General features: G+C 43.9%; 9 protein-coding genes and 1 long non-coding RNA gene across 13 annotated transcripts; 4 read left to right on the top strand and 6 right to left on the bottom strand.

Annotated features, from left to right (window-relative positions):
* The first annotated feature begins 3 nt into the window (after window positions 1–3).
* LOC117142655 (serine/threonine-protein kinase 32A) lies at window positions 4–8,198 on the top strand. Of its 3 annotated transcripts, XM_033306780.1 has the most exons (9): window positions 4–672; window positions 4,068–4,275; window positions 5,195–5,250; window positions 5,312–5,477; window positions 6,223–6,293; window positions 6,362–6,488; window positions 6,759–6,884; window positions 7,112–7,293; window positions 7,351–8,198. In XM_033306780.1, the coding sequence occupies exons 2-9, from the start codon at window positions 4,221–4,223 to the stop codon at window positions 7,915–7,917; spliced, it is 1,350 nt and encodes a 449-aa protein (XP_033162671.1). In that variant the 5' UTR covers window positions 4–672; window positions 4,068–4,220; the 3' UTR covers window positions 7,918–8,198. The 3 variants fall into 3 exon arrangements, with proteins under 3 accessions (XP_033162671.1, XP_033162672.1, XP_033162670.1); XM_033306781.1 differs by lacking the exons at window positions 4–672; window positions 4,068–4,275 and adding an exon at window positions 4,398–5,055; XM_033306779.1 differs by lacking the exons at window positions 4–672; window positions 4,068–4,275 and having other exon boundaries at window positions 5,031–5,250.
* On the bottom strand, window positions 1,823–3,449 carry LOC117142657 (ubiquilin-2). Its single transcript, XM_033306782.1, has one exon. The coding sequence runs from the start codon at window positions 3,303–3,305 to the stop codon at window positions 2,271–2,273; it is 1,035 nt and encodes a 344-aa protein (XP_033162673.1). The 5' UTR covers window positions 3,306–3,449; the 3' UTR covers window positions 1,823–2,270.
* Window positions 8,199–8,480: 282 nt separating the features above from the next.
* On the bottom strand, window positions 8,481–12,337 carry LOC117142654 (methenyltetrahydrofolate synthase domain-containing protein). The gene is made up of 6 exons (XM_033306778.1): window positions 12,137–12,337; window positions 10,731–10,901; window positions 9,951–10,669; window positions 9,821–9,889; window positions 9,558–9,768; window positions 8,481–9,502 (listed from the first exon to the last, which is right to left on the bottom strand). The coding sequence occupies exons 1-6, from the start codon at window positions 12,213–12,215 to the stop codon at window positions 9,114–9,116; spliced, it is 1,638 nt and encodes a 545-aa protein (XP_033162669.1). The 5' UTR covers window positions 12,216–12,337; the 3' UTR covers window positions 8,481–9,113.
* A 1,222-nt stretch (window positions 12,338–13,559) lies between these two features.
* Window positions 13,560–15,092, bottom strand: LOC117144310 (BTB/POZ domain-containing protein KCTD9). The gene is made up of 3 exons (XM_033309422.1): window positions 14,446–15,092; window positions 14,074–14,205; window positions 13,560–13,978 (listed from the first exon to the last, which is right to left on the bottom strand). The coding sequence occupies exons 1-3, from the start codon at window positions 15,082–15,084 to the stop codon at window positions 13,664–13,666; spliced, it is 1,086 nt and encodes a 361-aa protein (XP_033165313.1). The 5' UTR covers window positions 15,085–15,092; the 3' UTR covers window positions 13,560–13,663.
* Window positions 15,093–15,561: 469 nt separating this feature from the next.
* On the top strand, window positions 15,562–16,993 carry LOC117144311 (Golgi to ER traffic protein 4 homolog). The gene is made up of 3 exons (XM_033309423.1): window positions 15,562–15,833; window positions 15,895–16,129; window positions 16,191–16,993. Exons 1-3 carry the CDS (start codon window positions 15,682–15,684, stop codon window positions 16,821–16,823), a joined length of 1,020 nt encoding a protein of 339 aa, XP_033165314.1. The 5' UTR covers window positions 15,562–15,681; the 3' UTR covers window positions 16,824–16,993.
* A 725-nt stretch (window positions 16,994–17,718) lies between these two features.
* LOC117143405 (E3 ubiquitin-protein ligase MARCH5) lies at window positions 17,719–19,644 on the top strand. 2 transcript variants are annotated; one of them, XM_033308099.1, is made up of 4 exons: window positions 17,719–17,903; window positions 17,971–18,499; window positions 18,558–18,754; window positions 18,815–19,644. In XM_033308099.1, the coding sequence occupies exons 2-4, from the start codon at window positions 17,975–17,977 to the stop codon at window positions 19,236–19,238; spliced, it is 1,146 nt and encodes a 381-aa protein (XP_033163990.1). In that variant the 5' UTR covers window positions 17,719–17,903; window positions 17,971–17,974; the 3' UTR covers window positions 19,239–19,644. The 2 variants fall into 2 exon arrangements, with proteins under 2 accessions (XP_033163990.1, XP_033163989.1); XM_033308098.1 differs by having other exon boundaries at window positions 17,720–17,903; window positions 18,812–19,644.
* LOC117143407 lies at window positions 19,551–20,392 on the bottom strand. The gene is made up of 2 exons (XR_004459611.1): window positions 19,864–20,392; window positions 19,551–19,725 (listed from the first exon to the last, which is right to left on the bottom strand). It is a non-coding gene; the product is annotated as an uncharacterized LOC117143407 (long non-coding RNA).
* Window positions 20,393–21,088: 696 nt separating this feature from the next.
* LOC117143406 lies at window positions 21,089–23,774 on the top strand. The gene is made up of 2 exons (XM_033308100.1): window positions 21,089–21,820; window positions 23,369–23,774. Exons 1-2 carry the CDS (start codon window positions 21,608–21,610, stop codon window positions 23,504–23,506), a joined length of 351 nt encoding a protein of 116 aa, XP_033163991.1. The 5' UTR covers window positions 21,089–21,607; the 3' UTR covers window positions 23,507–23,774.
* A 100-nt stretch (window positions 23,775–23,874) lies between these two features.
* On the bottom strand, window positions 23,875–25,280 carry LOC117143404 (E3 ubiquitin-protein ligase TM129). The gene is made up of 2 exons (XM_033308097.1): window positions 24,567–25,280; window positions 23,875–24,514 (listed from the first exon to the last, which is right to left on the bottom strand). Exons 1-2 carry the CDS (start codon window positions 25,197–25,199, stop codon window positions 23,918–23,920), a joined length of 1,230 nt encoding a protein of 409 aa, XP_033163988.1. The 5' UTR covers window positions 25,200–25,280; the 3' UTR covers window positions 23,875–23,917.
* Window positions 25,281–25,741: 461 nt separating this feature from the next.
* LOC117144666 (protein Tube) lies at window positions 25,742–27,814 on the bottom strand. Its single transcript, XM_033309983.1, has 2 exons — window positions 27,162–27,814; window positions 25,742–27,094 (listed from the first exon to the last, which is right to left on the bottom strand). Exons 1-2 carry the CDS (start codon window positions 27,622–27,624, stop codon window positions 26,169–26,171), a joined length of 1,389 nt encoding a protein of 462 aa, XP_033165874.1. The 5' UTR covers window positions 27,625–27,814; the 3' UTR covers window positions 25,742–26,168.
* Window positions 27,815–27,997: the final 183 nt, after the last annotated feature.

Raw genomic sequence — 27,997 nt, 5'->3', positions numbered from 1 at the left:
GCGTTCATTCATAAGGCTCGGCGATTTACCTTTTGTGTCTCCTGTGCCCTCTTCGCTCTCCGCACGACTTGCACCTGCGCAGGATCTCCGGAAAGAGAGGGAGAGCAAGGAAGAGAGATGTTTGCAGCATGACAGAGCAGAGCGCCGCTTTATAAACAAAACAGTTTCAGTCCCAACTACGCGGCGGCTGAACGCGGTGGCTCGACGGCCAAGCAGGATAAGAAGGACTCGCTGGGCCGACAACGTGAATAATTGCGACGGCGGTGGTAACGGCTACAGTGTCCATTGCATTTCGCTGTGTGGGTGTTGTGACAATGTCGTGACTTTTCGCCATCGCCAGCTCCGTGTCCGTGTACGTGTGCGTACATACTGCCAGGAATCAAAGGAGCAACAGCAACAGCTCACTGCACCAACACAGGCTCAGAACAGGAACACACACATACCTGTGCGGAGTAAGCCACCTTCGCCTTTGTGGGGCGAGTGGGGCATGTTCGTGCCAGCACTTTGGACCACTGAAAGCGAGTCCAATTCAAATGAGCCGTGCATGCAGGTATGAGCAAAACCAACATCTCGACGCGAGCCAAGCCAATCGATAAATTCAAAGGAAGCGAAGTGGTAACCTCTGACGTCCTCCAGATAACCGTTGCGAGGATTCTGCCAACAGAGAAGCAGGTATTTCGGGGCTACTCGGTCGTGGTGTGTATGTATGTACATACACATGCCTGTAGATATGTATGTGTCTGTCCACTATTATTTTGGTGTCCCATCGAGCAGCTGCATTGAAAGAACGGACGGGGAATGTCGATGAACCCTAGAAGCCCATTTCACTCTCGTCGCATTGGATTGGCCGTCAACTTGATTTCCAAGGGTTTTGGGGTGTCTTCTGCCGTCCCTTTTGCGGTTACAAGCTACAAGCTACTTCAACAATGACTTATCTATGCTAATGTGACACCAACTGACATTTTGATTTGGATTATGCAAAGCAGTTGGGCATATTGAGACATCACCGGCCTTTACTTGCAATCTCTGGATATACACAAATTCAGTGGTGTCGCACACACCCCGGCAATATGAATCGCGGCTCCATCAAGTCGCTTCAATTTATAGATTTTTTCTCCGCGCCAGAGCGTAATATGATGTCATCCGTTTTTTTAGAAACTGATTGGGCGGAGAATCGGGAGAATGTTGAAAACAAAGAGCTTGCAATTCCATGTCTGCAATGCATAACATATTTAAGCCAGTAACTGTCGAAGGAGGTTTCTTCCCAAAATTTATATAATATAAAAATGAAATTATTTTCAAGTTCCGCATGGTGCTTACTACACTTTTGTTCGATTTCTTCGATTAATGTTGATAAAAACGTTGTCTTGTAAAAAGAATTCATTCATTTATCGATAAGGTCAAAAAGATGAAAAATTCGATGTGAATTGTAAAAACACGCCATATTTACCACTTCAATACCGTGAACAGGAACTGCTACAAAATTTTAGCACCAACGGATCCAGGGAAAATCCGCATCCGCACTCTACTATCGTGTTCCTTCTTGTGCCATAATAAACTCTGAATTAGTGTGGATATTTACTTATGTACAACATATGGTACTTATTATTCATGCAATCGGACTTTAAAAAAAAAAAAACATTCAATACCTTTGTTTAGGAAATTAACTTTCCACCTGCAGTAGTGCTATTATTTTAACCGCAGCTGTATATGTATCATAGGGGTAGTAAAAATTTGCATTAATTGCTTAAATTCCCGAACTAGCCACTTATTTTGTGATATTAATTAACTTATGGTAACTTATTTTAACGAACTTTACTTTATTTAACTTGCATATTAAACAAGAGGGAATGCTATAGTCGACTTCTCCGACTATCTGATACCCGTTGTTTCTCATCTAAACGCCAACCCGAAATGTTATATTTTTTTATATTGGAGAATATAATGAAAAATGGGAGGTTTGTGGTTTTATCAGCTCGATAGAAATTTACAAGACCAATAAACATAAGTAAAAGACAATTTACAACAATTTTTCGAAAGTGTGGACGTGCCAGTTTGTGGGCGTTAGAGTGGCAACATTACGTTTTTAGAATCTGCGAGCTTAATCTCAGCTTTCTAGCTTTTATAGTTCCAGTGCATACTGACAGACACGAATAACGGGTCACTCACCGATTGGTTTCATTTTTTTGTGCATATTTATTGTGCATATCAATAGGCGTCAGATAACCTCGGCCAAAAACGAAACAAATCAAAAGCAGTACAAATGGAGTTCAGTCCTCCAAAAACCGATTCCAGTGGTCCAGTAGTCTTACAGCGCAATCAACATTGCCCAGAGATATGAGCAGAGCGCGTTTGTTTCGACTGCGGTTGCTGTAGCCCATCTGAGCCAACTGCTCCACCTGGGTCTGGTAGCAGTGCTGGCAGTGTCCCTCACCACCGGATCGACGGTCCTTGCACATGGTCTGTGTTGCAGTAGAAGTCGTCACCTTCGATGAGCTCTTCTGCCTGCAATCGGCATCACGGTCGCTCTGCTTAACAGAAGATCGTCCCTTGTTGACGCGTCTTGGCAGAGCACATGTCCTCGGGTTTCGGCTGCGCGGCATGCGAAGCCATGGGTTTGGGAGCGGGTCCTTCACCTCGAGACCTCGCTGGGGGTTCGAGGACGTCTTAGCGCCCTGTGACGCCTGCTGAAAGGACATGGCCACGTTGTCTTCGTAGGCCTGTAGCATGCAGTAGTTCAGTCGGCTCAAGACCTTGTACCCGCCAGGCACAAACTCAATGCGTGATATGTGGAGGTCGCGGCGGCGTCCCAGCTCTTGCTTGGCCGGGCTGAAGGCCAACGAAAGCATCTCCCGTAGGTTCTGGTCGCTGTTCAAGTAGTGGCGCATGGCCGCATTCTCATCGAGCAGACTCTGGATTCGCGGATCGGCCTGTAGCAGGCTTCTCAGCACATCGGGCGCTTGTTGCAGATAGGCTATGTGGGCCGACTGCCAGGATCTCATGAGGCGCTCGCTCGGCTTGGAACGCTTTGTGGCCGTGATCGGCGTCGGCGATGGAGAGGTTGCTACTTCCGCCCGGCAAACCACGTGCACAGTGACGCCGGAGACGATCCCCCTACTGTCGATGGTCCCCTCGTCACTCAGCACCTGGCCCGCAAAGACCAGGATGATCCGAGAAATAGCCTGCTCAAAGCGCACTGCAACCAGGACGCGCAGGTTCCGGATCTGTTCGTTCTGGCGCAGGGTGACGGTTTCCACCCGACCGCTGCCCTTCGCGCAGATGTCTATGGACCCTTCGGTGCCCATCCTTTAGCGCTGTGCACGATTTGTAAATAGGTCCAGAGCCAAGAGTGTTTTCTATAGTTTTCTAAAGACTTGTATAAAATAAAAATGACATTCGCACCGAGAGTATTTGTATACGTCGACAGCTAGTCAGAATTTAACATATTCTGTCAGATTCGCTTTTGAATACTAAAAGTGTATCAGTGTGGACGCCATTCTACGATGATGTGACCATGTCCGTATGTCTGTCCGGCTGGGAGTAGAACCTCTGAGATCTCGGACATTTAACAAAGCAAATAATAAAATATGGTTTGTAGTATGTAGGCAATGGCCAATAGCCAAATTATATAAAGTAATTTTGTGTCACTAACGCATATCTGTTAGATCTGTTATATGTTGCACACTCCATCTTCACTAGCTGCAGATCTGTCCGTTCGTCTATCTGTCTGTATAAGGGTCGAGATCTTGGAAACAATAAGAGCAAAACAACAACTGAGGAAAGGAGCCTACTTCATTCGCTCTTACACCTTGTTACACATTAGACCCGCATGACGGATATTTCTGTTACTTTCGTATATATAATAGGTATAAGCTTACAATAGTATTATGTAATGACTTTGAAATTACTTCTATTAATTTCTATACTAGGGTTGACATTACCAAATACCACAGGAATAAAAGCCCTGTGCAAATTTTGCTTGCTTTGAATCTGATTACCAATGAAATCTAAGCATACCTATTGAATTTAGTATCAAGTGTTTTCTAACCATCCTTCCTCTCATCTAGTCAATTAGGAACACTTCGAATTCGACTCCAAAGTAAATAACTGGATGACCTACCCGGCAACAAAATCAGAAACCAATTTGATCCTATTTAAGCAAGAGCGAGCTTAGGGAGGAGCCCATTATCGACTTCGATTCAACCCATTGATGTAGCACCATGGGCGCCAATACATCGAGCAGATCCGACGCGAGTCTGCTCACCGATGACGATGGTAAGTACTGAAAGGAGGTCTCTTGACCCTTGCCAATTAATATAATATATTTATTATATATATAACAATATACCTACTACGCGTCGAGCAATAAGAGCTTAATGAAGCTACAAAATCATAACTTTGATTTTTTATTAAAGCTCTCCGCTTTTTATTCTAACTGAATAGTTTAAACAAGTGCTGTCAAACTGAAATGGCCCACAAATTAAATACATTTTCTGAAAATGTGCGCAAAAATCGTCTAATAGTTTTTCACAATGTGATCGAAAAACGCAGTGGGCTTAGGGCTTAAACATCTACTGCCAAGTTTGTGGAGCACCTACACCCGGGGCGAACCGGAGGCAATGGAGTTTGTAGACGACCTCTGCCTGGAGAGGATATTAGGACTCCTGGAACTGCCCGATCAGATTGCTATGATGCAGAGCTACGAGCGCTGTCGTCCCCTGCTGGGAAGTATATGGCGTCACCGGCTGACCAGGATCTCTCTAAACCTGCTCGAGATACCCCTTCTGGGAGAAGACTTCAGGTTCCTCTTGGCTAGCGCCTGCCAGCAGCTGCTTGAGCTGAGGATCAGCTATTTAGGCAGGGAGCACTTCCAGGCGCTCATCATGCACTGTTTTCCCAATTTGTGGCTTCTCCAAGTGGATGTTCTACCCCCGTTTTTCCTGTGCCCACGGCAAAGACTTCAGTTGATTCAGATTATCCCGAAATTCGACCCCGAGGATCACTCGCTCGCAATGGGCCACATGCTGTGCGTAGACTGCCAGAGCCAAATTCCGAGTTAGAAGCCATCGGGTGTGTGCAAATAAAAGTTCATATATAGATTCGTTAAGGATATTTATGCTCTGTGGACGAATAGGCAGCCCTCACTCACTGTTACCTAAATACTCATACACACTTCTCCTATCTTACGTTTCAGTCAATTTTGACCATTTCCAAATACTCCGCGCCATTGGCAAGGGCAGTTTCGGAAAGGTAGGAGCACTTTTTGGTCATTTTAAGGAAAAAATCCTCGCCTTCACAAGAATTTTCGCAGGTGTGCATTGTCCAAAAGCGGGATAGCGGCATCCTGTACGCGATGAAATATGTTAGTCGCTCCGCTTGCGAAATGCGCGGAGCTCTTGGTGGCGTCATCAAGGAGGTGGAACTGCTATCGTCGTTGGAGCACCCGTTTCTCGTCAATTTATGGTTCTCTTTTCAGGGTAAGTCTTCACAGGCACAATTCTCGAGCATATGAACACAATCGAGTATCCAAACGAGGAAACATGTAATCCGAGGATAGTATTTTGAAATTCCATCGAGTTGCCTTAAACCGCCCAAAACTACCACATATATTCCAAGAAATATTGAAATTTCTCGTTCACACTTCCAACTGAGTAACTGAGTAACGGGTATCTGACAGTCGGGAAACTCCACTATAACATTCTCTCTTGTTTTCTTAGATAGATAGATTCTTGTAAATATCTTATTGACATAGTTTTTGAAACTGTAAGAGCTTCAAACTTTGCATATTCTAGCGAAGCGTATGTGCTTAAAACAGTAATGTTTCACCTGTAAACGAAACTAAAATACCGTTATACTATATGTGTAAGGGGTATAGCAACGCGAACATTGTTGTGTTCCTGTGAAGCCCCAAGAAGGAAATAACAAAATAATTGTTCTTTAGCGAGTCAACTTTGTTCTACTTCTTGCCCCGCGACGTATGTACTTATTTCCATATTCAAGCCAAGAACAAGCATATGAAAGTAGGTAGATGCTGCTACCTTCGCCAAGGCTGGTCCAGCTTAGCGGCTCCTAGCGTTTTTTGAAGGCACCGCTCTCGCCTGATTGCTATCTGCTATCTGTCTTTTGCTGATTGCCAATCAAAATGCAAATTAACTTACAGCATTTCTTTTGAAGCCGGGCCACAGAGCACTCATATCCCCCAATTCTCCTGCCCTTTTACAGATGAGGAGGATTTGTTTATGGTCTGCGACCTGTTGACTGGCGGGGACTTAAGATATCATTTACAGAACCGAGTGAGTTACCCCATGACAACTCCCCCACCTGTTCATCCTTGTGTACGTACTCCCCAATCCATTCCCAGGTGGAATTCTCCGAGCAGAGTGTGGCCTTATTAGTGTGCGAGCTCGGCAGTGCATTGGAGTACCTGCAGGCGCATCGAGTGGTTCACAGGGACATCAAGCCTGACAACATTTTATTGGATGATGCGGGTACGTCTGTGCACAGTGGAAAAAACCAGGCAACTGGAAGCGCTGGAACAGCTGATATGATAGTGGAAAGTGAAATCTTAAGGAGAAGAAGGACCACAAGTTGTGGGCAAATTTTAGTATTTACATACAAACTAATTTTGGATTAATTATTAACCTTTGGAAACTAATTAGATCATCATTCTGTCCTAGCTACTAAATAAATGTATTTGTTCAAAATATACAAAACTCTTTCGACCGAGATATGTATATTAATATGCACATTATTTCTAGGACATGCTCATTTGACTGATTTTAATATTGCAACGCGTTTGCAAAAAAATGCCTTGGCCTGCAGTATGTCGGGGACCAAGCCCTACATGGCACCCGAGGTGTTCCTGTGTGCCCTGGACGAAGTGGGTGAGTAAATTGGTCTATTACTATACATTACATATATTTGATCGGCGAGTATTATAATCGTACCGATGCAATGAACATTTAGTTTACGTGGGTAAATTCACTCCCATTAATTTCATTCCATAAAATACTTCATTACGACAATATGACAACATCAGTGACCATCGCCTAGCGAAAACCCAAGGCTGTCCTCGTCTATAGAGTACTCTTTTGTCTCCATCTAATTTCAGCTGGCTATAGCTATCCGGTAGACTGGTGGTCACTTGGCGTCGTCGCCTACGAAATGCGGGGAAACATCCGACCCTTCGTGGTGCACTCGAACACCCCTCTGGCGGAGATCAAGAATATATTGAACACGCCAGTGCACTATCCCCGCTACTGGAGCAGCAACTTTGTCGATCTGCTGCAGAAGGTGGGTTGGATCACACTATTTTAAGAGGCTTTGGCTAATACTTTATGACTATTGCAGTTACTCTCCACCTATCCGGGTGCCAGGATCAGTACAAGGCAGGAGCTGCATCAAACGCCGATGCTGCGCAACATTGACTTCCAGAGGGTGCTCGAGAAGAAGATCAAACCCATCTATAAACCTCCCGAAGACCACCTCAACTGTGATCCCTGCCTAGAGCTGGAGGAAATGATTGTGGAATCGCGGCCCTTGCATAAAAAGAAGAAGCGCCTGGCCAAGCAGAGGTCAGCACAACGGGACAGCGATCCAGAGACTGCGCTGGTCAAAGAGTTCATCGTTTACAACCGCTACAAGGAGTTGAAGCGCAAAGCCATGGAACAAAAGGAAAACGACTGGCAGCGCGAACTGGAACTGGCCATGGCCAACTCCATCGTGAACAGCTTGGCCCCCATCCAAGAGAAGCCTGCCGCCTCCATTGCGCACGACGGCGACTGTGCGAACGTATCATCCGCAGCCGCCCAGTTAAAGGGTGACAGTATTGAGTTCATTGATCGCACTCCTTCACCGCAGATTAAAGAATCGGCTGGCAGCACGCTTGACATGCCGCCGAGTCCGTTTCAAAAATAAAACCTAGGACGCGGTTGATAAGCAACAGGTTTCAAACTGCACAAGAACCAGACCCACTTGCGCAACGATGACTTGTCAGCCATCCATCCATAAAGACCAGAACCTATTTTTCGAACTCCTCTGAACTTCATTTTTGTACATGCTCATATTATATACAGAACTATGACATTTTATATCTTTTAGGGTATATCTTTTAAATAAAATAGGTCTAAGCTACTTTGTACATATTGTTAGATGTAAGTCCAAAAGCAAAATAAACGGGTAACTTCCGTTCAAGTTTATTTTTACGATTTTTTTAATTTTTATTTCAAGTTATATTTCATTCATGTTTCATATTTTTTTTGTAATGCCTTTTGTGTATAAAAAAAGAGTAAATAATTATGTTCTGCATTGTATAATTATGTTCTGCCTTGTATAATTATGTTCTGCATTGTATAATTCTTGCTTTCACACATTTCTTGTTCTTTTGTTAAAAATATTATTAAATTTATTGATGTTTGCGGTGAAAGTTGGGAAAGACTAACCAAATGCAACGTGTAAATAGTTTGTTAATTCATTTTTTCTTACTCGCGGGATTTCTCATTTATTGGGCATTCATATTAGTATTACATTTCAGAACAACTTCGCACTCAACTTCAAGCCCTATTACTAGCAGCTCAACTGCTTAACGATCTTATTGCTGAGGTGTGAAATCAAATTAACAAATATTCAGAAGAGCTCTAACTCAGAATTGTAACGAGTCACAAGAAGTTAGTAAAAGGATTATTTAGAAGAAATGGTGTTCCACTTTGCATTTGTGGAACGAGTATTTCTGCAATCGTTTTAATTTTCTTAGGCAAAAAACAAATGCAATTGTTTAAAAAAAGCGTCAATGATTTGTGTTCTCGTTAGAAAAAGTTGCGTTTGATCTTCTTGTTTGTTAGAATAATGACGGAGAAGAAGAAACTACAAGCTGCAAAACATGGTATTCAGTGTATGCACAAGTGTAACTGCCTGCGTGTATTTAGTGAGTGTGTATGTTGAGGGTACTTTGTGTTTGTTCGGTGTTTGGAGTTCGATTTCTATTTGTTTTTTGTTTGGTATTTCCCGATTTTTTTTAAACAAAATGTTACTTTTTTTCGTTGAACTCCAAACATTGCGCTGCCGGCGGAAGTCCGCCGCGACCGTTCATTGGCTGCGCCTAGCGCAAAGTCATACTATACTGTGGTGGTGTCGACAGCTTCGATGCGCGCACCACCCACGTCGCCTCCTGCCAAAGTCACGGCCTCCTCTCCGTTTTTCGCGTCTGCTTTTCCGTCCTCGCCTGCACCGGCATTGGCACCAGTGGAGCTGGCACTTTTCTTCTCGCCAAATTGAATCAGTTCTACGTTGACGAGAATAGTCTTGGTCTGCACAGGCGTTGCAGTCTCAGCTGACTCCGCTTTCTCATCGCCCTCCCCTGCGGCGGCAGCTGGGGCTGTCTCGCCGCCAGTGGTAATGGTGAGCGAGAGATCGTTGAGGGACTTCAACACCTTGTCCATGTCGTCCTGGGTACTGGGAACCCCCTTGCGGTTCCCAAAGTGCAGGAAACACTTTCCAAAGTGTCCTAACGAGTTGGTATAGTTAGCGTAGAGCTTTTAAACCAAATATGAGTGACATACCCTTCCAAGAAATTGACATCGGAGTGCATTCGCGTTTGCGGAGCTCCGACTTTAAGTCCTTGACGCGAATATCACGAGACAGATTTGTCAACTTAATGCAAAAATCACTGTTCTTGTTCTTCTTTGAACGACGCTCATCAGTGCCAGCCTCTGGTAACTTGCGATCATCAGTTTTAGCACCTCCTTCAACACCAGACTGATCGCCCTCAGACTAAAATTACGAAGATTAGGCTTCGGCTAACTACCATATTTAAGCTACTGACCTTAGTTGTACGTCTGCGGCGATTGACGAAACGACCTTTGCGCCGTGGAGCGCGTTTCTGAGTAGTCTCCTAAAAATTATGAGTTAAACGTTACTCAATAGTTACAAACAGTGTGGCGGATTCAACTTACGCCCTGCGGCTGTTCGTTGTCAGTCTGCGAAGTAGTGCGTCCTGGGTTGCCTCGTTGGAGGCGCCGGCGTACAGGCCCACGGCGGCGTCTGTTGTTTTGATGCTGCTCCACATCGGTGTCTTCCTCCTTGAGGGATATCGATTTTCCCGCCTTCTCCTCCCTTTCCTTAAGCTGCTGCAGCACGGGCAATATTTTTAGACGGCGCTCGGACAGCAGCTCCCAGTAAACGCCATTGGGGAAGGACAGGCGCTTTGGCACCCTGATTATTTCTGTGGGTGTTGCAATGATATCAACTGGCGAATCGTACTTCTGGAATAGATTCGAGGGCAGTGAGTCCACCACCTGCATGTCGTGCACGATTGTGACAATAACTGTCTTCGGTGTAATGGCTCCCAATTCAATAAGAAGGCCGATGTCCAGATCAGCGAACCCATTTCCGCGTCCAATGCGGTAACCCTCGCGTGACACTACAACAGAGCCAATAACCACGATATCCAGCTTCAAACCGCTGTCCAATCCAATTTCCGAGCGAAACTTCTGGATGTCTTGAACGCGCAGAGCCTCCTTTTTCTGCTCCTCGGTGGCATCGGCCGGCACATCTACCTTTAGGCACAGTGCAGAAGATTCACGGGTGCTGGGCAAGTATACGGACTTGCCGGCCAGCAACGCCAGTTCCTTGAACTCATGCAAGACACGATCGATGTTCACCTTGATGTGCTCTGCAATACGGGAAAGAGTGATAATTGGTGCACTGAAAACGGGGCTGTGGTCCTCCCTTACGTGCTTTCTTGAACTCCTCTTCATTGGCAAACAAGGCAGCAGCCTTATCGGCACCCACGAACGAGGGAATTCGGTTAAATATGTTGTTGAATCCAATGCCAACCTTGCCCTCTTGGATCTTTTTCCAGGTCTGCACGCGCAGCGAGCGCTTTGTGGGCTCTATGGGCTGAGCTGTAACGACATGGTTGTTACAATAATATCTTTAGCGAACATAAAATAAACAGATGACTAAAAGAAACATAGTTTAGTTTATTGCAGCGGTGAGCTCACAACACGATGACAAGATGTGCTGCATTTGTGTGAGTGATAGCTAGCCTTCATTAAATCATGCCCCAAACTTCAAGCATTCCATGCTCCATTCCAGAGCTGATCTGTAGGTAAGAAAACGTGCGGACCCAAGCGATTCCCCAACTTCTCGCACATGTTGGTTCTTCTTAGGGGAGGTTGACTGTAAAAGTGCAAATCAAATGTGCTGAATCGCACACAGCCGCTGCCCTTATCGTCTGTAATGAACGCGTGTTATCACGCCAGTTGGCGCTGGACTAAAGGTGATACCGCGGCTGATATACCGGTTTCCACGCCCAGCAATCAGATGTGAAATTGGCCCAAACATACACCAGCAAACGCCGGCCCGTATCATTGAAAACAAAAATCTGCATGCAAAATTTAGTCGGCAGGGTTGCCACCTGTGCTAGTTAAAGAACACACGTCAACATGCATGTGTGTGTGTTTGTCGAATATAAATTGAAGTATGAATTGGCCTCTAAAACTATTTCGGCCGTCTTCCTTGGCGGCTTCGACGAAAAATACAAATTGAGAACCCATATCCCGATATTAACGCATGACCAATAAGTTGGCAACGCTTCGACACGCACACACTCGCACGCACACATTTCTCGGCGATGAGCGCATCGAGTCGCGAATTTCTCAATTAATATGTATGCGTATGAGAAGTGCCGCGCGCGTGTAGTGGTGTCGGGCAGCAGGGGGCACAAGCGGGCGGGTGAATTGACACTGCGAGCACAGAATCTCGAAATCGAAATCGGCCAAGAGCACCGAAAATGATTCATTTCACTTTTTGTAATTGTGGGCAGAATGCGCGCAAAGATGACGTAATTAGTGTCAACAACAAGCAACTTCGGCGTTTCGGCAACTCTTATTTACAGCTAGGGCCTCATAGAAATAAATATGGCGGAATTTGACAATCTGCTTCTACACTCGAACCTAGAAAATGGCCGAATCGGGCACCTGTCCCGCTGGAACATGAGTATTCACCTTGGATGCCCAGCACAAAGGCTAGCGAGGCGCGGCGCCGCGCAAAACATTTATGGAATCACCAGCACTCGCGAGAATTACATGCAATTTTTGTCGACCGGGCGGGCGGGGTAGCAGGGCAGGCCACTTACTTGTCGAAGACACCTCCTGCGCGGTGTTTGCGCCGTTCTCCGCGGCGACAGCGGGAGCTGCGTTGCTTTGGTCCTCCATCGAATCGCTCGCCAATTGTGTTTTAGTTCTGCTCACAATTTTTTACCGGCTCAGGCTACGGCTACACAGTTCACAGTTCACAAGCAACGTCTACCGTTCTCCGCTGGCTTCCAACAAACCACGTTTGAAAATTGACGTTTCTCTGGTGACGTAAAAAAACATCGCCGAGGCGATACATCGATACATTTCGTATAGGGTTGCTTGCGATGGTTCTAGCTAAAAATAAAATACAAGTTATACATCTGAGTTTATACGCGCTACCGACAATCTACATTGGATCTACATGCAAGTCCATCATCTTTTTCCGCATCAATTGTTATATATTATTTTAATAAAAATCGAGTACCACCCAGATATGTTCTATGAAGGTAAGGTATTAAAAACTAAAAATAGATTGATTTTATATATTTCTTATTTATTTATGTTTCTTGTAGATAAATGAATCGAACGATAAACTAAAATTAACACAGGCTCCTGACCTGGTTTAGGGTTTTTTAACTATAACTCTTCTGACTCTTCACAAATTTAATACAGACCCTGGTGAAATCAAGAAAGTCAAGGTCCTTAAGGAATGTTCTATAGAAAAATATAAAATAATATTTAAGGTTGTCGCATCACTAAGGCTATATAACAAAAAAAATCAAAAGGGAATAATATAGTCGGAGTTCCCCGACTATCAGATACCTGTTACTCAGCTAATGTGAATGCGAACGCGAAATTTCATAATTTTTCTGGGATATCGATAAAAATTGGGAAATATAATGAAAACATATTTTAAAATTTCCTAAAAGTGTGGCAAGACCGGTTTGCCGGCTTAAGGGCGTTAGAGTGGGAGTGGCAAAAATTTTTTTAGCAAATCGATAGAAATTTACAAGACTTATAAAATATCAAAATAAATAACATTAATAATAATAATAAATATAAACATATAAAAAATATCCAAAAATTGTTAAAAAATGTGTGCATGGCAGTTTTGGCCGGTTTTAGGGCGTTAGTGTGGGCGTGGAAAAAGTTTTTTTTGCAAATCGATAGAAACATACAAGATTAATAAAAATGTAAAAAAATATCAACACACTTTCAAAAGTGTGGACGTCACAGTTTTGTGCGGTTTGTTGGCGTTAGAACCATAGCAAAATCAGTCAACAAACGTGAGCTGCGTCTTCGTCTCTAGAATCCGAAGTTCATACGGACAAACGGACATATATAGTCGATTGATTTATATTTTGTCGGAAGTTGATTTATATAGTCGGAAACGCTTCCATCGGTCATTTACATACTTTTCAACGAATCTAGTATACCCTTTTACGAGTAGAGGGTATAAAAACAAGAATAATACAAACGACATTAGAAATACAATCCTAATACTGTTTATTTTAAAACCTACGATTAAACTTTTAAGTATGTACAGTCAATAATATTAATATTAGTGATAGGTGCCAACCCAGAAATCATCGTATGGCCTGTGACATGTGCAAGGGGGTCACCATTAGGGTAAGCTCCGCGTCCTTTAAATTTGCCCCCCGCAAATTTGCCTCCTGCAAGTCGCTTCCTGAAAGATTGCATTTTTCCAAGTCGGCACCTGCCAAGACCGCAGCTCGCAAATTACAGTTCTTCATATTTGCGTTCTTCAAATTTGCCACACGTAAGTTAACACCGGCCATGTTGCTGCTTTCCAAACATGCTCCTTTGAGGTTAACGCCCTCTAGATTAGTTCGAACTCCTGTTGGGTCTTCAAAATTACACCCTCGCAAGTTGGCACCTTCCTGAAAGATTAGGCAGATTAGTTTCCTAGCTTAGTTGGATGGCGTAAATCTGTTACTACTAGTTTCACAAATGATGTAATTATTTAATAGCTTACCATATTGGCACAAAGTCCCCGCACTGACACTAGTTGGGCGCATTCCAAGTTCGCGTACTGAAGATCCGCGCGTTCAAGACAGCAGTAGTTAAGATTGGTGTGGGACAAATTGCAGTGAGACATGTTGGCATACTGTGGAGCAAAAGGGATAGTCTTTAGTATAATTAATGGCTTCAACTTGATAGATCTCCACCAATCATTTTCCTATTTATTTTTTTTGTGGACAAAAATATTTTCTTTAGTGTGTAGCAAACTACAATGATATAAAAATGCAGTCGTGATACGGCGTTTGAAAGACTTAAAATTTCGTTTGACACAATTTAGAAAATACACTTATTGCAGTGCCTTAAAATGAAATTCGTTTGCGCACACCTTAAAGTTAATGTTGCGAAAATCTAGCTTTCGTAGATCGGCCCCAGACAGATTAACGCCCTGAAAGCGCAACTCCGTTATCACAGAGGTCTGAATGATGGCCTTGATGACGTCGTTGCGCGTCAATGGCCTGTCCCCCAGCGGCGTCTCCTGCTGTCCCAGGCGTTCCTCCAAATGGGTGACAAGCGAAAAGATTCCGAAGAACCGCGCCTCCTCCAAAACGCCCATCACACTGATGTTCGAATCGCAGACGAATTGTCCGTGGCGAAGGTAGTTGATGATCGGCTCGAAATAGCGAGGACTCCGATCAATCAGGTATGCTCCTTGCTCGTCACGCTCGCTGGGCATCATGCTTCCATCTTGCAGGAACATCCTAGCAAGCATTGAATCCGGTTCTCTGCCCACCAGAGTGTCGATGGTGGTGGCGTAGATTTTTCCACCCACATTCAGTTTGACCCAACGATTGGGAGCGAATCCGCCAGCGGCGACGAAATTGCCGGCTGACGGTGCGGCCACGTCTTTTCTGGCTCCGGAACCACTCTCCTTCAGATCACTATTCATTTGATTTGGAAGTTTAAAAAAATTCCACAATGCCTGGCAATTCTCAGCTGCTTTATCTTCCCGTTCTTCCCCCGTCATTCAATTGAAGTCGTCGATTAGGGCTGTTCACACAGGGTCGCAACAGCAGCAGCGTTATATTTAGTAGTTGTGTGAACCATGAGCATTTGGTCAATTTAGCTAATAATTGTTAGTTATTTTAAACGAAGTGAAGAAATAGCTCAAATCAACAAATATCAGAAAACTGGACATGTCTTATATTATTACTGCCTATTAGCTGCAAAACAAATTTATATTTGTAATGTAATATTCATATAACGACCACATTGGTATACAAAAAGAAGCAAAATGAATTATGAAGAACAAATTTTCAGATGTGGGTAAGCATAAGAAAATATCAATATTTGTATGCAATAGCAAAGCATAGAACTATTAAAACCTGAAAACGTGTTTTACGAATGCATCTTAAATTATCAATTGATTGGTTAGAAGTGTAAACCCTCCATTTTTCTTTTGACACTGGGCGCCTGTGCAAAGAGTGTTATATTTGGCAATCGCCACCGATAGTTCGTCATCGGGAAGCTGGTATATGTAAATACAAAATAAATTATAAAAATCGGCTTCCACATAATTGGGAAGGTCGCTTAAAGCGTACGAATTAACACAGCAAACAACCAAATGTCTGCCGCCGAGACAGGTCCAATAGCCAGCGGTAGTGCGGTGTCCACTGGACAGCGCGGTGTCAGCCGAGTACTTGCCAAGTTGTCCCAGTCTCTGGCAGGAGGAGAATTCTATGAAGCGCACATGATGTATAGGACGCTGTATTTTCGGTAGACTATTTGTATAATCCGCGCAAGGAAATGCAATCCAATATTAAATTCGATTCCTTAGGTACACGGCGCAGAAACGCTATCAGGACTGCCTGGACCTGCTCTTTGATGGAGCACAGCAACTTATTGCCAAGGAGCAGGAAAGCAGCGCCGCGGACCTATGTCTCCTTCTGCTGGACACGTTAGAGAAGCGAGGACCACAGGCGGAGGATACCGACAACTTCCTGTGGGTTCCACGCCTAGGGGCTTTGATCCGCGGACTTAATGCCGCGACTGTGGAGCGCGAAACCCTTATTGTGAGTCTCTGACGTTATTAAACGCGACTTATCCCGGTAATGAGATATTTTTCCCCTTTAGCAACGGACCATTAAGTGGAGCACGGCCCTGCATGGCCAGTATGGCCACCCAGTGCTGCATAAGTTAATTGCACACGTGTTTTGGACCGAGGGCAACATTGAGTCGGCTCGTCACCACTATCTACTCTGTCAGGATGGCAGCCTATGCGGGCGAGTGCTAATTGAAATCAGCCAGAGCAGGGGCTTCCAGGGCGAGGTGGACTTGTTCCTGGTACAAGCGGTGCTGCAGCAGCTATCCCTTAAGGATCGGAAAACTGCAGAGGACACGTTCACCGAGTACACACGCTACCACGCCAAGCTGCTCAAGCATGAGTTCCCCTATAAGGAACCGCTGGTCAACTTCTTGTACTTCCTCTTTCGCCTTATTGACGCGAAGCGTGTGGCTGGGTTTCGGGCCTTACGTAAGCTGTACGATCCATCCCTAAAGCGCGACACGTCTTTTCTGAAGTACATAGCCAAGATTGGGGTGCTGTATTTCGATGAGCATCCGGAGGCTGCTCATTCTGGTCCGCCCGGGTTGGGCGGAATGTTTGGTGACATATTCAATCGTCTTATGTCGGGCTTTGAGGAAGATGATGCGGAGGATCATGACACGACGCTGAGGCGGCAAAACGAGAATAACGAACTGGAATAGCATCCATGCATCTATGACGCATACCGGAGAAGAATCCTTTGTTGCTGCTCTTTTTGGTTGCTCTAAGTCAATGAAGTTCTTTGCCACAAAATCATCGGGCTTTTTTGTTATAACTTTAAATTGCTGTATGCTAAATAATTTAAATTAAGCGTATGGTTTTGATTATGCAAATTAAAAAAAACAGTTATTCAAAAATCTTGTTTTGGGAAAATCTTTGGAACTGATAATTGGCTTTTTTTTGTGTTTTTATAGTGCTTGTCTACGCACAATGTCACAACGTGAAAATAACGATACATCCCATAGTCGACATTTCTAGGGTGCAATTGAAATGGAATAATTGGAATTGTGGTAAAGAAAAAACAATTAATTCAAATATTTTAAACTTTTTATAATGTTATAACATTTGGTTTTCCAAAAGTAAATTACCAGCGGGATCGTTCCGGCATAAAAGAAGAATCCGTTATTTAGGTATAGTACCCCCCAAGGCATGTACATACTTACATATACGTACATACTATGTTAGGATAAATTTCAAATATCGTGTATAAAAAATAACTGCTTCTTCCCTTCTTTAACAGATTGTGCACTAGGCAAAACAAAAAGTCGGTGCCAATTTCTTCTCCTCAATTCCCTCCGTTATTATTTTGTATTATTGGCGGAAAGATTCAGAAAAGTTTTTCTTTGAAATTTAAATGATGTATATTTTAAGTCAGTAGTGGACTAGGTAATAGAATTCAAATACGTGGGAATATTTCGTAAGTAGTACGATTGTTTATAAAAATTATACAACTTAAAAATAATACGACGAAATCCCACAAAAATATTTATGCTGCGATATCAGTGTGACCAGCGCGAGGGTAAGTTGGCGGCGACCGGGAAAATACAATCTGAGATCTGGTCCGTCCGAAAAATCATTGAAAGTGCCCTAGTAGAATAAATCAGATCGGGTTTATTTAGTTAGTTTTTATTTTCGTTGAACCACCCAAAATAAGAGTAAAGTTGAGAAACGCTCAGAATTAAAGCCACATTCTTTAACCGAAAAAGGCCAATCAGCGCAAAACAAAGCCGAGTGAGAGCAAAGTAAGCAGGACCTTAAGGTCGGGCCCCTGTGCATCGATAAACATAAGACATGGTGTTATACTTTCAGCGAAATGGCCGACAAAGCTGCAGCGCCCTCTGCGGACTGTGCGGCGCCATCTGTGGACTGTGCGACGCCTGCAGTACCAGCCGTGGAGGATCACACCACGCTGACCGTTCCACTTGCTTCAGCAAACAAAGCCACGGACGCTTCCACATCCACTGCCGTCCAAGTGGCCGTCGATGCGGGGGAGCCGGAACGCTGCTGCTGGATCTGCTTCGCCACCGATGAGGACAACCGTCTGGCGGCGTGGGTGAAGCCCTGCCAGTGCCGCGGCACCACCAAGTGGGTGCACCAGAGCTGTCTCTACCGCTGGATCGATGAAAAAACCCAGAAGGGTAACGCTCTACGCACTGTATCGTGCCCGCAGTGCCAAACGGAGTACATCATAGTGTTCCCGCAGATGGGCAAGCTTGGAGGTGCATTAGAGGCAATAGATAACCTCATTAAGCGCCTGAGCCCCTTCCTGGCGGCTGGTTTCTTCGTGGGCTCCCTGTACTGGACAGCAGTAACTTACGGAGCAGTTACATTTTTACAGGTACAACCTATGATTTTTTTTAACCAGTTGTCATTCTAAGAGAATTCCTTGTCTGTAGATCGTGGGACATGAGCATGGCATGTCCATAATGGAGGCTGGAGATCCGCTCGTTCTCCTTATTGGGCTGCCGGCTATTCCAGTGGGGCTCGTGCTTGGTCGATTGATTCGTTGGGAGGATGCATTGCTGCGCCTTATTCGAAACCGCGGGACGGTGGTGCGGAAGTTTCCTTTTGTAAGCCTTATTTATCCGAACCTGTAAGTGCATCAACAACGTCCGGGTTATCAGGCTCTTATTACCTTACTTTTTAACAGCAGCCAGGAAGAGGAGCAGCAAAGCATCAGCAATCCGGCCACACCGGCTCTCTCTGACCCCGTCTCGGCCACGCGGGTCTTCTGCGGCGCTCTCTTGCTGCCCACCATATCGTCGATCGTGGGACGTATTCTCTTTGACACAGTTGATAACACATTGCATCGTACTCTGCTTGGAGGTCTGACCTTTATAACGGTCAAGGGAATTCTGAAAATTTATTTGAAGCAGAAACAGTACGGCCGCCGCAAGAAGCGCCGAATTGTGGACTACACTGAGGAAAATATTCGCAACTTCATGCATCGCAACAATAACTCGGCAGCAGCGGCGCGGCAGGAAAGGCTGCCCGAGCAGAGGCCAGCGCCTCCAGCGGAGCGAAGGGACGCTGTAATCACTCGCCAACGCGGCGATAGTGGTGGCAGCGTTGTCTAGAAGTTATTGGTTTCAACTGTAGGGCCACCTATTTTCTACGAGTTATGGTTTGTTTTAAGTTAATTGTTTTACCTCTTGCACTTTCAAGACACTCGCATGACCACCTAATTTAGGTGGACAAAATTTTTGAATTGTCTGCAGATAACAACGCTAAATTTATTGTTGAAGTACACTATGTGTAATGGCCGGAAAATAAATGTACATTAAAACTAGACGCTGACTAGCCCTGGAAAATATTTTGTGAAAAATCCGCCATGTCCTTGCGTAGATATAACATTGATATAGAAGATAAAGGATTTATATATGTATATGCTTCCACACCTTTGAATTTATACGTTACCCTTTTTGTAAATTAAAAAGTTGCCTCTGTAAATAAATAATACCCTCGGCTGTGGGTGAAGTTTAACCATTATGTATAGTGTACAGAAAAGTTGTAGTGCTCATTCATTGCTATCCAAATCGGTGTTGTCAGTTTTGATTGCAGGTGCTAGTTTTGAAGGTGGAACAAATGAATGTGTTAATAATGCGTTTACTAAACCCTTAGGCCCTCGCCGCTGCTGAGTCACTAAGATTCTTGATAATGAATCCGCACAGTAACCGCCCGCCTGGAAAAGCTTGTTTTTACCTCGTAGAAGATGTGAGTTTTTGCATCTGACCAGTTTGCTTTTCTGAATCATATACAACTCATGTACCCTTCCTTTAACTTGGCTTCGAAGTTCGAACGATCGAGCGAATCATTATGGGAAAAGGCGTTCAGTTTGGCGTATGCGTATGGTAGCTAAAGCGAAGACAAAATATACTGTTAAAGAACTGTCCGCGAAGTGAACGCTCCAAAAAGCGATCTAATCATTTATAATTGTTAGCAAGTTGTTGTTTGTTTTGTCTATTTGCGCTTATCATCGGGAGCACAGGTAAGATACGTGTGTGCATTTGGTAGATACGCTGAAGTGCGATGAGTGATCACGATTCCGCGACAAAGACTCTCAGATACCCTTCTGTTTACCAATTGAATGTATTTGTGAATTAACCAATACTGATGTGTGAACTAAAAAAATTCCATTTTGAAAACCAATTTTGAATAAGCCATCGAGAGTATAGATGACAAATGTCTTACTCTTTAGCCAGTTCACGATCTTGGTCAGGGTGTAGAATAGGCTTACTAGAAAACTTTGCCATAAGCCAATACATATCGCTTACACATACAAAAATATAATACTGGTGACCTGAGATGCCGGTTTAGCTTTAGACTATGACTTGATAAAGTTCATTACCAGATGGTATTCAGATACTTTTGCTTACCAACTTACTAATCTTAATAACCAAAAGCTAATACATTTTTAAAAACTGTGAAATTGACTGTTTCTGCTTGTTTTAGTTTTCTATTTATGTGTGCTCTATTCTATAACGTATAGCTCTTCTTTCTTAGATGTGGGAAATAAAAAAAATACCTTTATTATATATATTATTACCTTTATAAAATTACTTTATTATAAAGTGGCAGCCGCACCCTCAATATACAAAACACCTGTTGTCACGACTTTTATAAATACATTTTATAAAATGCACTTACTTTAACGAAATATTTACTTGTCCACTGCAGATTTGGTATTAAATAATGCCGAATAAGTACATGGTATTTAGTGCATTTTAAAAATGAAGTGCCACAAAAGTTTCAATTCTATTGGTATCCGTTAGGATTGAACAACCACTGCAGATTTTCTATACCTCGTGTATACATTAGTAGTTAGTGAACGTCGCTTTCCTGGTGCGCTTCACCAGTACGTAAAATTAAGGTTTCGTGATAGAATGTATAAAGAATGTATATTCTAAAAAGTATTCTGTTAGCCTCAAAATCGCATGAATGTATATCAATAGGTGGTTTCGGTCAGCACTGGTGGCACAATTCAAATTCACATGTATTGGCGTGTGTGTTGCGGTTGTGTGGCCTGGCTCACCTGTTTAGGCCTTCAGGAGCAAACTCACATGCTCTGGAGCTGCGGTGGAAAGAGTTTCTGGTGACTGCTCTCTTCGACTTCATTACTCCATCGGTTGTTCTTTGTGGCGGCGTGCCGTAGCGGGAATCGGCGTCGGGTGGTTGTCATTTGGCTTCTTTGCTGGCAGAAGCAGCAGTCGCAGAGCACAAGCTCCACGGGAACCACGCGCGACGGCATTGGATTCGGACCAACTTGGGCCGACACGAACGCAACCAAAACAAAAGACATCCGAACCGGTGGAAGTGCGAGTTCGACTGTTGCCCTGTGTTCGCTCTTATCAGCTGGAGTAGCAATATCGGAACCACCGTTCCCAAAAAAAGAAAAAAGAACGAATCCGAACTAATTCGATTTGCAGTTGGTCCTCTTCCGGACACCATGAGCAAAGCCAAGTCAACACCCCACGAGCCGACGATCCACTACTTGGACAGCGTGCTGAGCGATGAGGAGAAGCGGTGCGCCTATGGCCACCAGTGGCGCAACTTCTCCATCTCCCGATCCGGACGCTTTCGTTCGAAGAACAAGAAGCGGGATGCGGTCGACGGAAAGTTCTTTGACGGAGGATCAGGATCTCTGCAGGACATCGAGAAGGTGTGCCCTTTTGCGCATTTCATTACTGTAGCTATACACCATACCAACTCACCTTTTAGAACCCATATCTAACAAACACTAAGTGAGCAGCCCGTTTTGCGAATCGCGTTCGTGATTTGCGGGTGTGAGTTGTGTATCTGCGATTGCCAATCTGCACCGCTTCTAGTTCGCTAGTATTGGTCGCAACAAAGTTAGGAATACTGTGTTCAATTAGATTTCTAAGTGCTGCATCGGAAATGCCCGTATAACAATCGGAAGCGGCATTCTTGGGGCAAGGAATAAGCTCGGGACCTGAAGTCATTTTCAGATGGTTGAGCGATTCGATCTGAGATACAAAAGCGATTTTGAAGATCGATACTGTAAGGATAAAACCTGTATAGGTCCAGATTTGAAGATGTCGTGTTTAAATCATATTGATGTTGTATTTACATACGAGTTATGTTCTCAAACTTTTCGCAGAGTTAACATGACAGTTTAACCAATAATCTAGTATTTTTGTACTTTACCCTTGGGTGCGAAAATTTGCAAAGATTTATATGTAAAGAAAAAGTAAGTGACGATAAGATTAGATTGTTAAGGGATTTTGTTTTTTCTTGACTTGAAATAATTTACAGAAGTCGAGATTTTCACCTTAAAAACACTGTACTATGTTTAATATGTATAGAAAAAAAGAACATCAGCATTAACGAATGCTAAATGTTGAAAAAATATGAACAGTTCAGAAAAACAAGAGGTGTCACTTAGGCTAATGGGTATTTTCGGGGTTATTTCTTAATAAAATACAAACAGTGTCAGTTCGGTTTGAGTGCTAAAATCAGGTCTACTACATTCGGAAATCCACGTAAATTCTGCGAACCTTTTAAAGAAAGAAAGACAAATAAGTTAAGATATTGATTAGTTTATATCCTTTAGTCACAACGGTCTATGCCAACAACAATTCTAAATTTTGTCTGAAATTCAAACGTGGAGTTTTGGAATATACATTGGGTGCGAAATGTGAAGTACTTGGCGCCCAAGAAAGGTAACGATGTGTAAGTAATTCGTGGATACATTGTTACTCGCTTGATATGAAGGAAAGCATTCAAGTATAGGTTTTTATTTTACATCAGCATCACAATAGTCACCTTATGTCCATATGCTTCACCATTGATTTCCATTATGATTTTCCAATTGGCAAGTGAAATAAAAATAATTGTATTCAAGATACTCGCAAGGCCAAATGGTATACCAAATTAGTTTAAAAGTAGTTGTCTAGCCATTTTTTGCACAAAAACATCTCAAACCGCAAAATGCCCATAATATTTAGAAATGTTACATTTTTATTCTAAAGCGATGAATTTTACTTTGGTGTTTTCTAAGAAGGTATACAAATATTTACCTTCAATGGGAGATTTTGAAAATCTGCTATTGAGAAATCAGTTAACCTCAAATGTCACATTTTTTCCGCCAAAATTATAATATTTAATTTTGAAATGAAAGCTACTTTAAAGCTATAAAAAGAAAAACAACAGTTTCTTGTAAAAGACTAACTAATGACTATTTTTTAAGGTCTCAAATTGCACTTCGAAAAGCACATCCAAGTGCGTCGCCCCTGCGACAGGACCGATGACGCCTTCAGCTAATCAGGCAAGAAGCCAACGTGACCAGGTTGAGAGCTATAAAAGTGTTTACGAAACGAATTTATAGATCTTTAATATGTATTTCCATTACTTATCATGCACATGTATATAAATTAGCATGACGCCTTTTTTATCAGATTGAGAGCACAAAGAGAATAAGACGCAGTAAGATAGTGGACTTATTGCACTACAGGTTTCCTATGCAGAGCATATTAAGGCATATTTCTCATATTAGCACTCTCTGTTTATGCTTAGATCAATTGTACTTAAGTAAAATGAAAATATTTGACATTCTAGCTTGCTTAGATTGTTAAAGTATTAAAAAGTGATAATTGCACTAATTACTATGCATATTTATAAGTTTATAGCTATATAATTGTACGTCTTACTGTATTGAAAATGATTACACTTAAATAAGACCAATAAAGAACCAGGTTCGATTTAAAAGTCCTTTAATCGAGTCTCTAACAGTCATAAATCACGTGGTGTCATCAGCATCTTCTTCGGTGCCTTGACTCTGAGTATTGTTGGTTGCATCGACTGTGGGTGTGATGTAGCTGACATCAAGCACACAAAACCTGGCTCGGCACATTGGGCATGTGCACTTCTGCTCCAGCCACACCTCGCGATCCACGTCGCTTTGGCGAGCGGCAAACCAGCGAGCTAGGCACTCCACGCACCACATGGGCCGGCAGTAGCAGTTTGAGCAGCACGCCCCATCCGCCAGGGGAGCGCCATTGCGATCAAAGTCGGCACACTGCTTGTGGATCTTGGTGTTTGGTTCGTTTAGCATGCAGGCAAAACACTTTTCCGTAGTAGCGTCCTCTGGAAAAATGGGATTTAGGGCGACTTGCGCCTTGAAGACGTCCACAAAGCGGTCTATAACATTGCGGTGGAACTGAATGTTGGAGGGAATTGCGATGGGTCGTCGGACACGGTTCTCTAGATTCCTAAACTCCAGGGCATTAATTCGTATGTGGAAGTCGCTCACACCCTGCCTCATTGGTCGCACAATAATGCTTATCATCTGCAAGGTGTCGTTTTGGTCTTGATGCGATATGTTGTAAGTCTCTGCCTGCGGAAAAAATATTAGTGTTGCACTTACAAAGGAATCGTGTCTAACTGACCTTAGCTACGCTGAGCGACGTGTTGCTCTGATGGGCAAAGTGGACATTGTACATGGTGGTTTTTATTATCCAGTTCTGCGTGGCAATCACCGAGCTGATGGAATTCAGCTTTTTCTTGTATATTTCCGGTTGCCGGAACTCTGTACCAATTTCGCTGGCCACGGCACTGTAGCTGCCCGGCGTGATGGAGTACTTGGTGAGCGCCTTGCTGATCGGGTGCCGACGCCAGTTTTGCTGGTGCCAGTTGAAGATCAGAGCGGGCATCGCCAGAACGGCCAACACACTGAACCGCTGGGCGGTTTTCCACGTAAGCGTTTTAAACGCCACAGCTTCCTGGGGCATGGGGAAATCCGGGTCCAGGTCGGAGTCCTCCAGGGGCTCCTGCGTGGCGAAGACGGAGAACTTGAGCCTATGGATAAGAAAGTAGGAGAAGGGCAGACAGGAGTGCACGAAGAGATTCAGCGAAGTGCGGCGCTGGTGGTAGCCTACAAAGTCCAGGTACTCCTCTCCCAGGAACCGAGCGAACAACTGCTCGATGGTGAATCCCAGGCGTTGGAACTCCTCTGGCGGGTAGATGATCACCATGCACAGCAGGAAGTAAAACAGATTGAATAGCAGCTCCGACTCGTCCATGTTGCGAATATTTTCGGATTTTGTTTAACTCAGTGGTTTTGTCGAACACAAGAGGTGCCCAACAAATTCCCGATTATTGTTCTTAAGATATCGATATTATGAATGACACGCGATAGCACGGGACCAATATCGTACCGCGCCCGCCAAAGCAAATGAGAATTTAAATGAAAACAAGGTGCGATACATTTTTAATTGTCGGCAGTTTGAAGATAGACTATATTCTGCATGCCACGGTGGTTTTTGAGCAGTTGTTGAGTAATGCTGTTTGCTGTTTCGAACAACAAAAAATAAAAATAAAAACTTTGCAGATATACGAAAGGGCAAGGGACATGCCCTCCGAGGAAAACGGTAAGAGTAAATTTTGTTACGGAACAAATGCATTCGTTTATACGAAACCTAATAAAGTAAAATGTTTTCTACCGAGAAAAACTGTCGCCTTAAACTTCTGAACTTGCATCCCTGAAAATGGCTTTGACTTAAGTTGTCATGTGTATATATTATCCTCAAGATCAAGATCAATGCACAGGTCGGAAAAACAGACATTAATGTTTTCAAAAATATTTTATTTGTATTTAGCCATTATATCTTACTTGTGAAATATTTTAGGCAACAATCAATTAATAACGGCCAATGTCATGAAATCGCAGTTTGTCCCAAGACAAAACTGTCACAGAAACCCATTTTGCGTTTAAGGAAATTTATACTAGAAAAAGAAGGAGTATTTTGTAAGTATACAAAATTTGTTAAATTTTGGTATTGGGTTATGGCTTTCTTGAAACGGAAATATTTGATATTGCCGTACGTGATATGAACATATCTTGCACTGAATCTTAGATTCTAGTTGGACCTCATGCATAACATAAGAAGGTCCACACCCAGCTGCCAATATGGACACACAAATAAATACATCTGGGTTGCATAAGTTATCGAACGGAATGTCATCTCCGCTCCGATGGGCGGTGCTTTTATCTATTGCTGCAGCTCACTCAAGTCTGGAATGTTGCAAGCGTAATCGTCGTTTGAGGTGGAGCTGGAGTCGTTGGTCAGCTCAAAGCTGTTATCACCGCTGGTGCCAGTAACCGTTGTCAGGCTGGAGTCATTGTTTGAGTTCTGCTGCTCTGAGTTACTCAGGTTTGGCAAGAAGGCATCTGGGTACTCTTCCTCTCCATCCTCCACACCATCGTTATCATCGTCATCATCTTTGCTCAAGCTGCTGGAGCTGCTTCTGCTCTCAGGACGCAAAGTCTCCCTGCTGTCTTTACTTATGTTCAAGGCGCTTATCATTGGTAAGTTGTTCAAGCACACCGTTGATGTGGTAGCCGTTGGAGCTTTCGCTGGAGCGTGATTTGGTCGAGAGCTTACATCTCCAGAATTATCAATTAAAAGAGTGATTCGCGGAATGTTTGGCGGATCCGTTGAGCCAGTTCTGTTGCTTGGGTTGTCCGACACAGTTGCCCCCAAATCACCAGAGTTCGCAATGAGTATAGACAGATCGGGGATGTTCAGCGGTCGTGGCTGCAGCACTGGCTCTTGAATTTGTTCGCTGGGATTGAGAATTGTCAGATTGGGCACATTCGGGATGGTCGTCGACGTGGTCCCGGTGCCTGTCAATGTGGCAAAGTTGGAGTTTGTAGTACTCCTTGGCTGTCGTCGAGGTGGCGCTATGGGAGGGGTGTTTCCTGACGGCTGCGGCACACTCTTGTCCCGCCTCACAATGTCTTTTTCAAAGTTGTCCAGGTTCAGGCCAACGCTACCTTGAGCGGCCGCCCCAAGAGTGGCAGTGCTTGGCTGGTGTTTAAGGCTCAGCCCCTCGTTGTCCACTTCCATTTCCTCTTCCAGCAGCTCAAGGCTTATGAGCGCACCGGGACCGTCAACGGGCCGAGCAGGGGTGGACTCTAGAGTAGTCAGCGGATACAATTTTTTCTAGTTTTGTCAGTTTAGGACAAACATAATCAGACTTACCGTTTAGGAAGTCTAGTGCCACAAAGTCTGCCGCACTGAAGAGCTCTGCCTGCACCAGAAGTTGGAGCAACACCCCAACCGTGGGCCGCTCGTTGAGCTTGCCAGAGGTCTTCCACTCGTCGATCATCATCTGGGACTTGCTTTGGTCCGGCGGTAGTCGGTTCGCAGCCTCGTCAATCTGGAACACGTCCTGCGCAGTGTACTTAAATCCCTTTTTGATTTCCGCCGGAAAATTTAAGCATCCGGCTCCGCTGCAGGCCTGCACATCCATGCCCTTGGGTATGATCGACATCAGTTTGCGCCAGCATGAGTTCTCGTCTAGTATTTTGGCAAGCCGGTAAATGTCATTGTCCTCGACGCGTCGCAGCTCCGTGTTGCGGGAATATTTCGAGGATAAGCCTATGGCGCCGTTGCTTCCGTTCACCTGCACGCCCATTCCGCATCCGTTCCAGCCATACGCCATTGTGTTTCCCTAGCTACCCAGGATAACCTTACGGGAGAGCCTTTGCCTCTGGCAGGTCGATGGTTCAAGTTCCCAGATGTCCAGTGCGATTGTATGTGATTTGCGCTATAAAACCATGTTTGCATCTATCTACTCTCTCTATGTTTTTGCTAATGCCCGCAGCGAGCAGTATCGCAGTATAGCAGTGTGACCGAGTCGGACCCGCAGCACCATATTAGATTCGTCATGTAATATTAGGGGGATTCCCGAAGCTGAAGCTGTGCTATTTTCGCATGCGGAAAATTGCTGGCCATTTGCAGTACTGCACTAATTTTGAAAGCAAAGAAATAAAAAACCAAACGTTTTTTTTCATTATGGCATATTTCATTAATGA

Source organism: Drosophila mauritiana, chromosome 3R (assembly GCF_004382145.1).
Source record: "Drosophila mauritiana strain mau12 chromosome 3R, ASM438214v1, whole genome shotgun sequence".
Classification (NCBI taxonomy): Eukaryota; Metazoa; Arthropoda; class Insecta; order Diptera; family Drosophilidae; genus Drosophila; species Drosophila mauritiana.
This window is presented reverse-complemented; position numbering and strand designations above follow the sequence as displayed.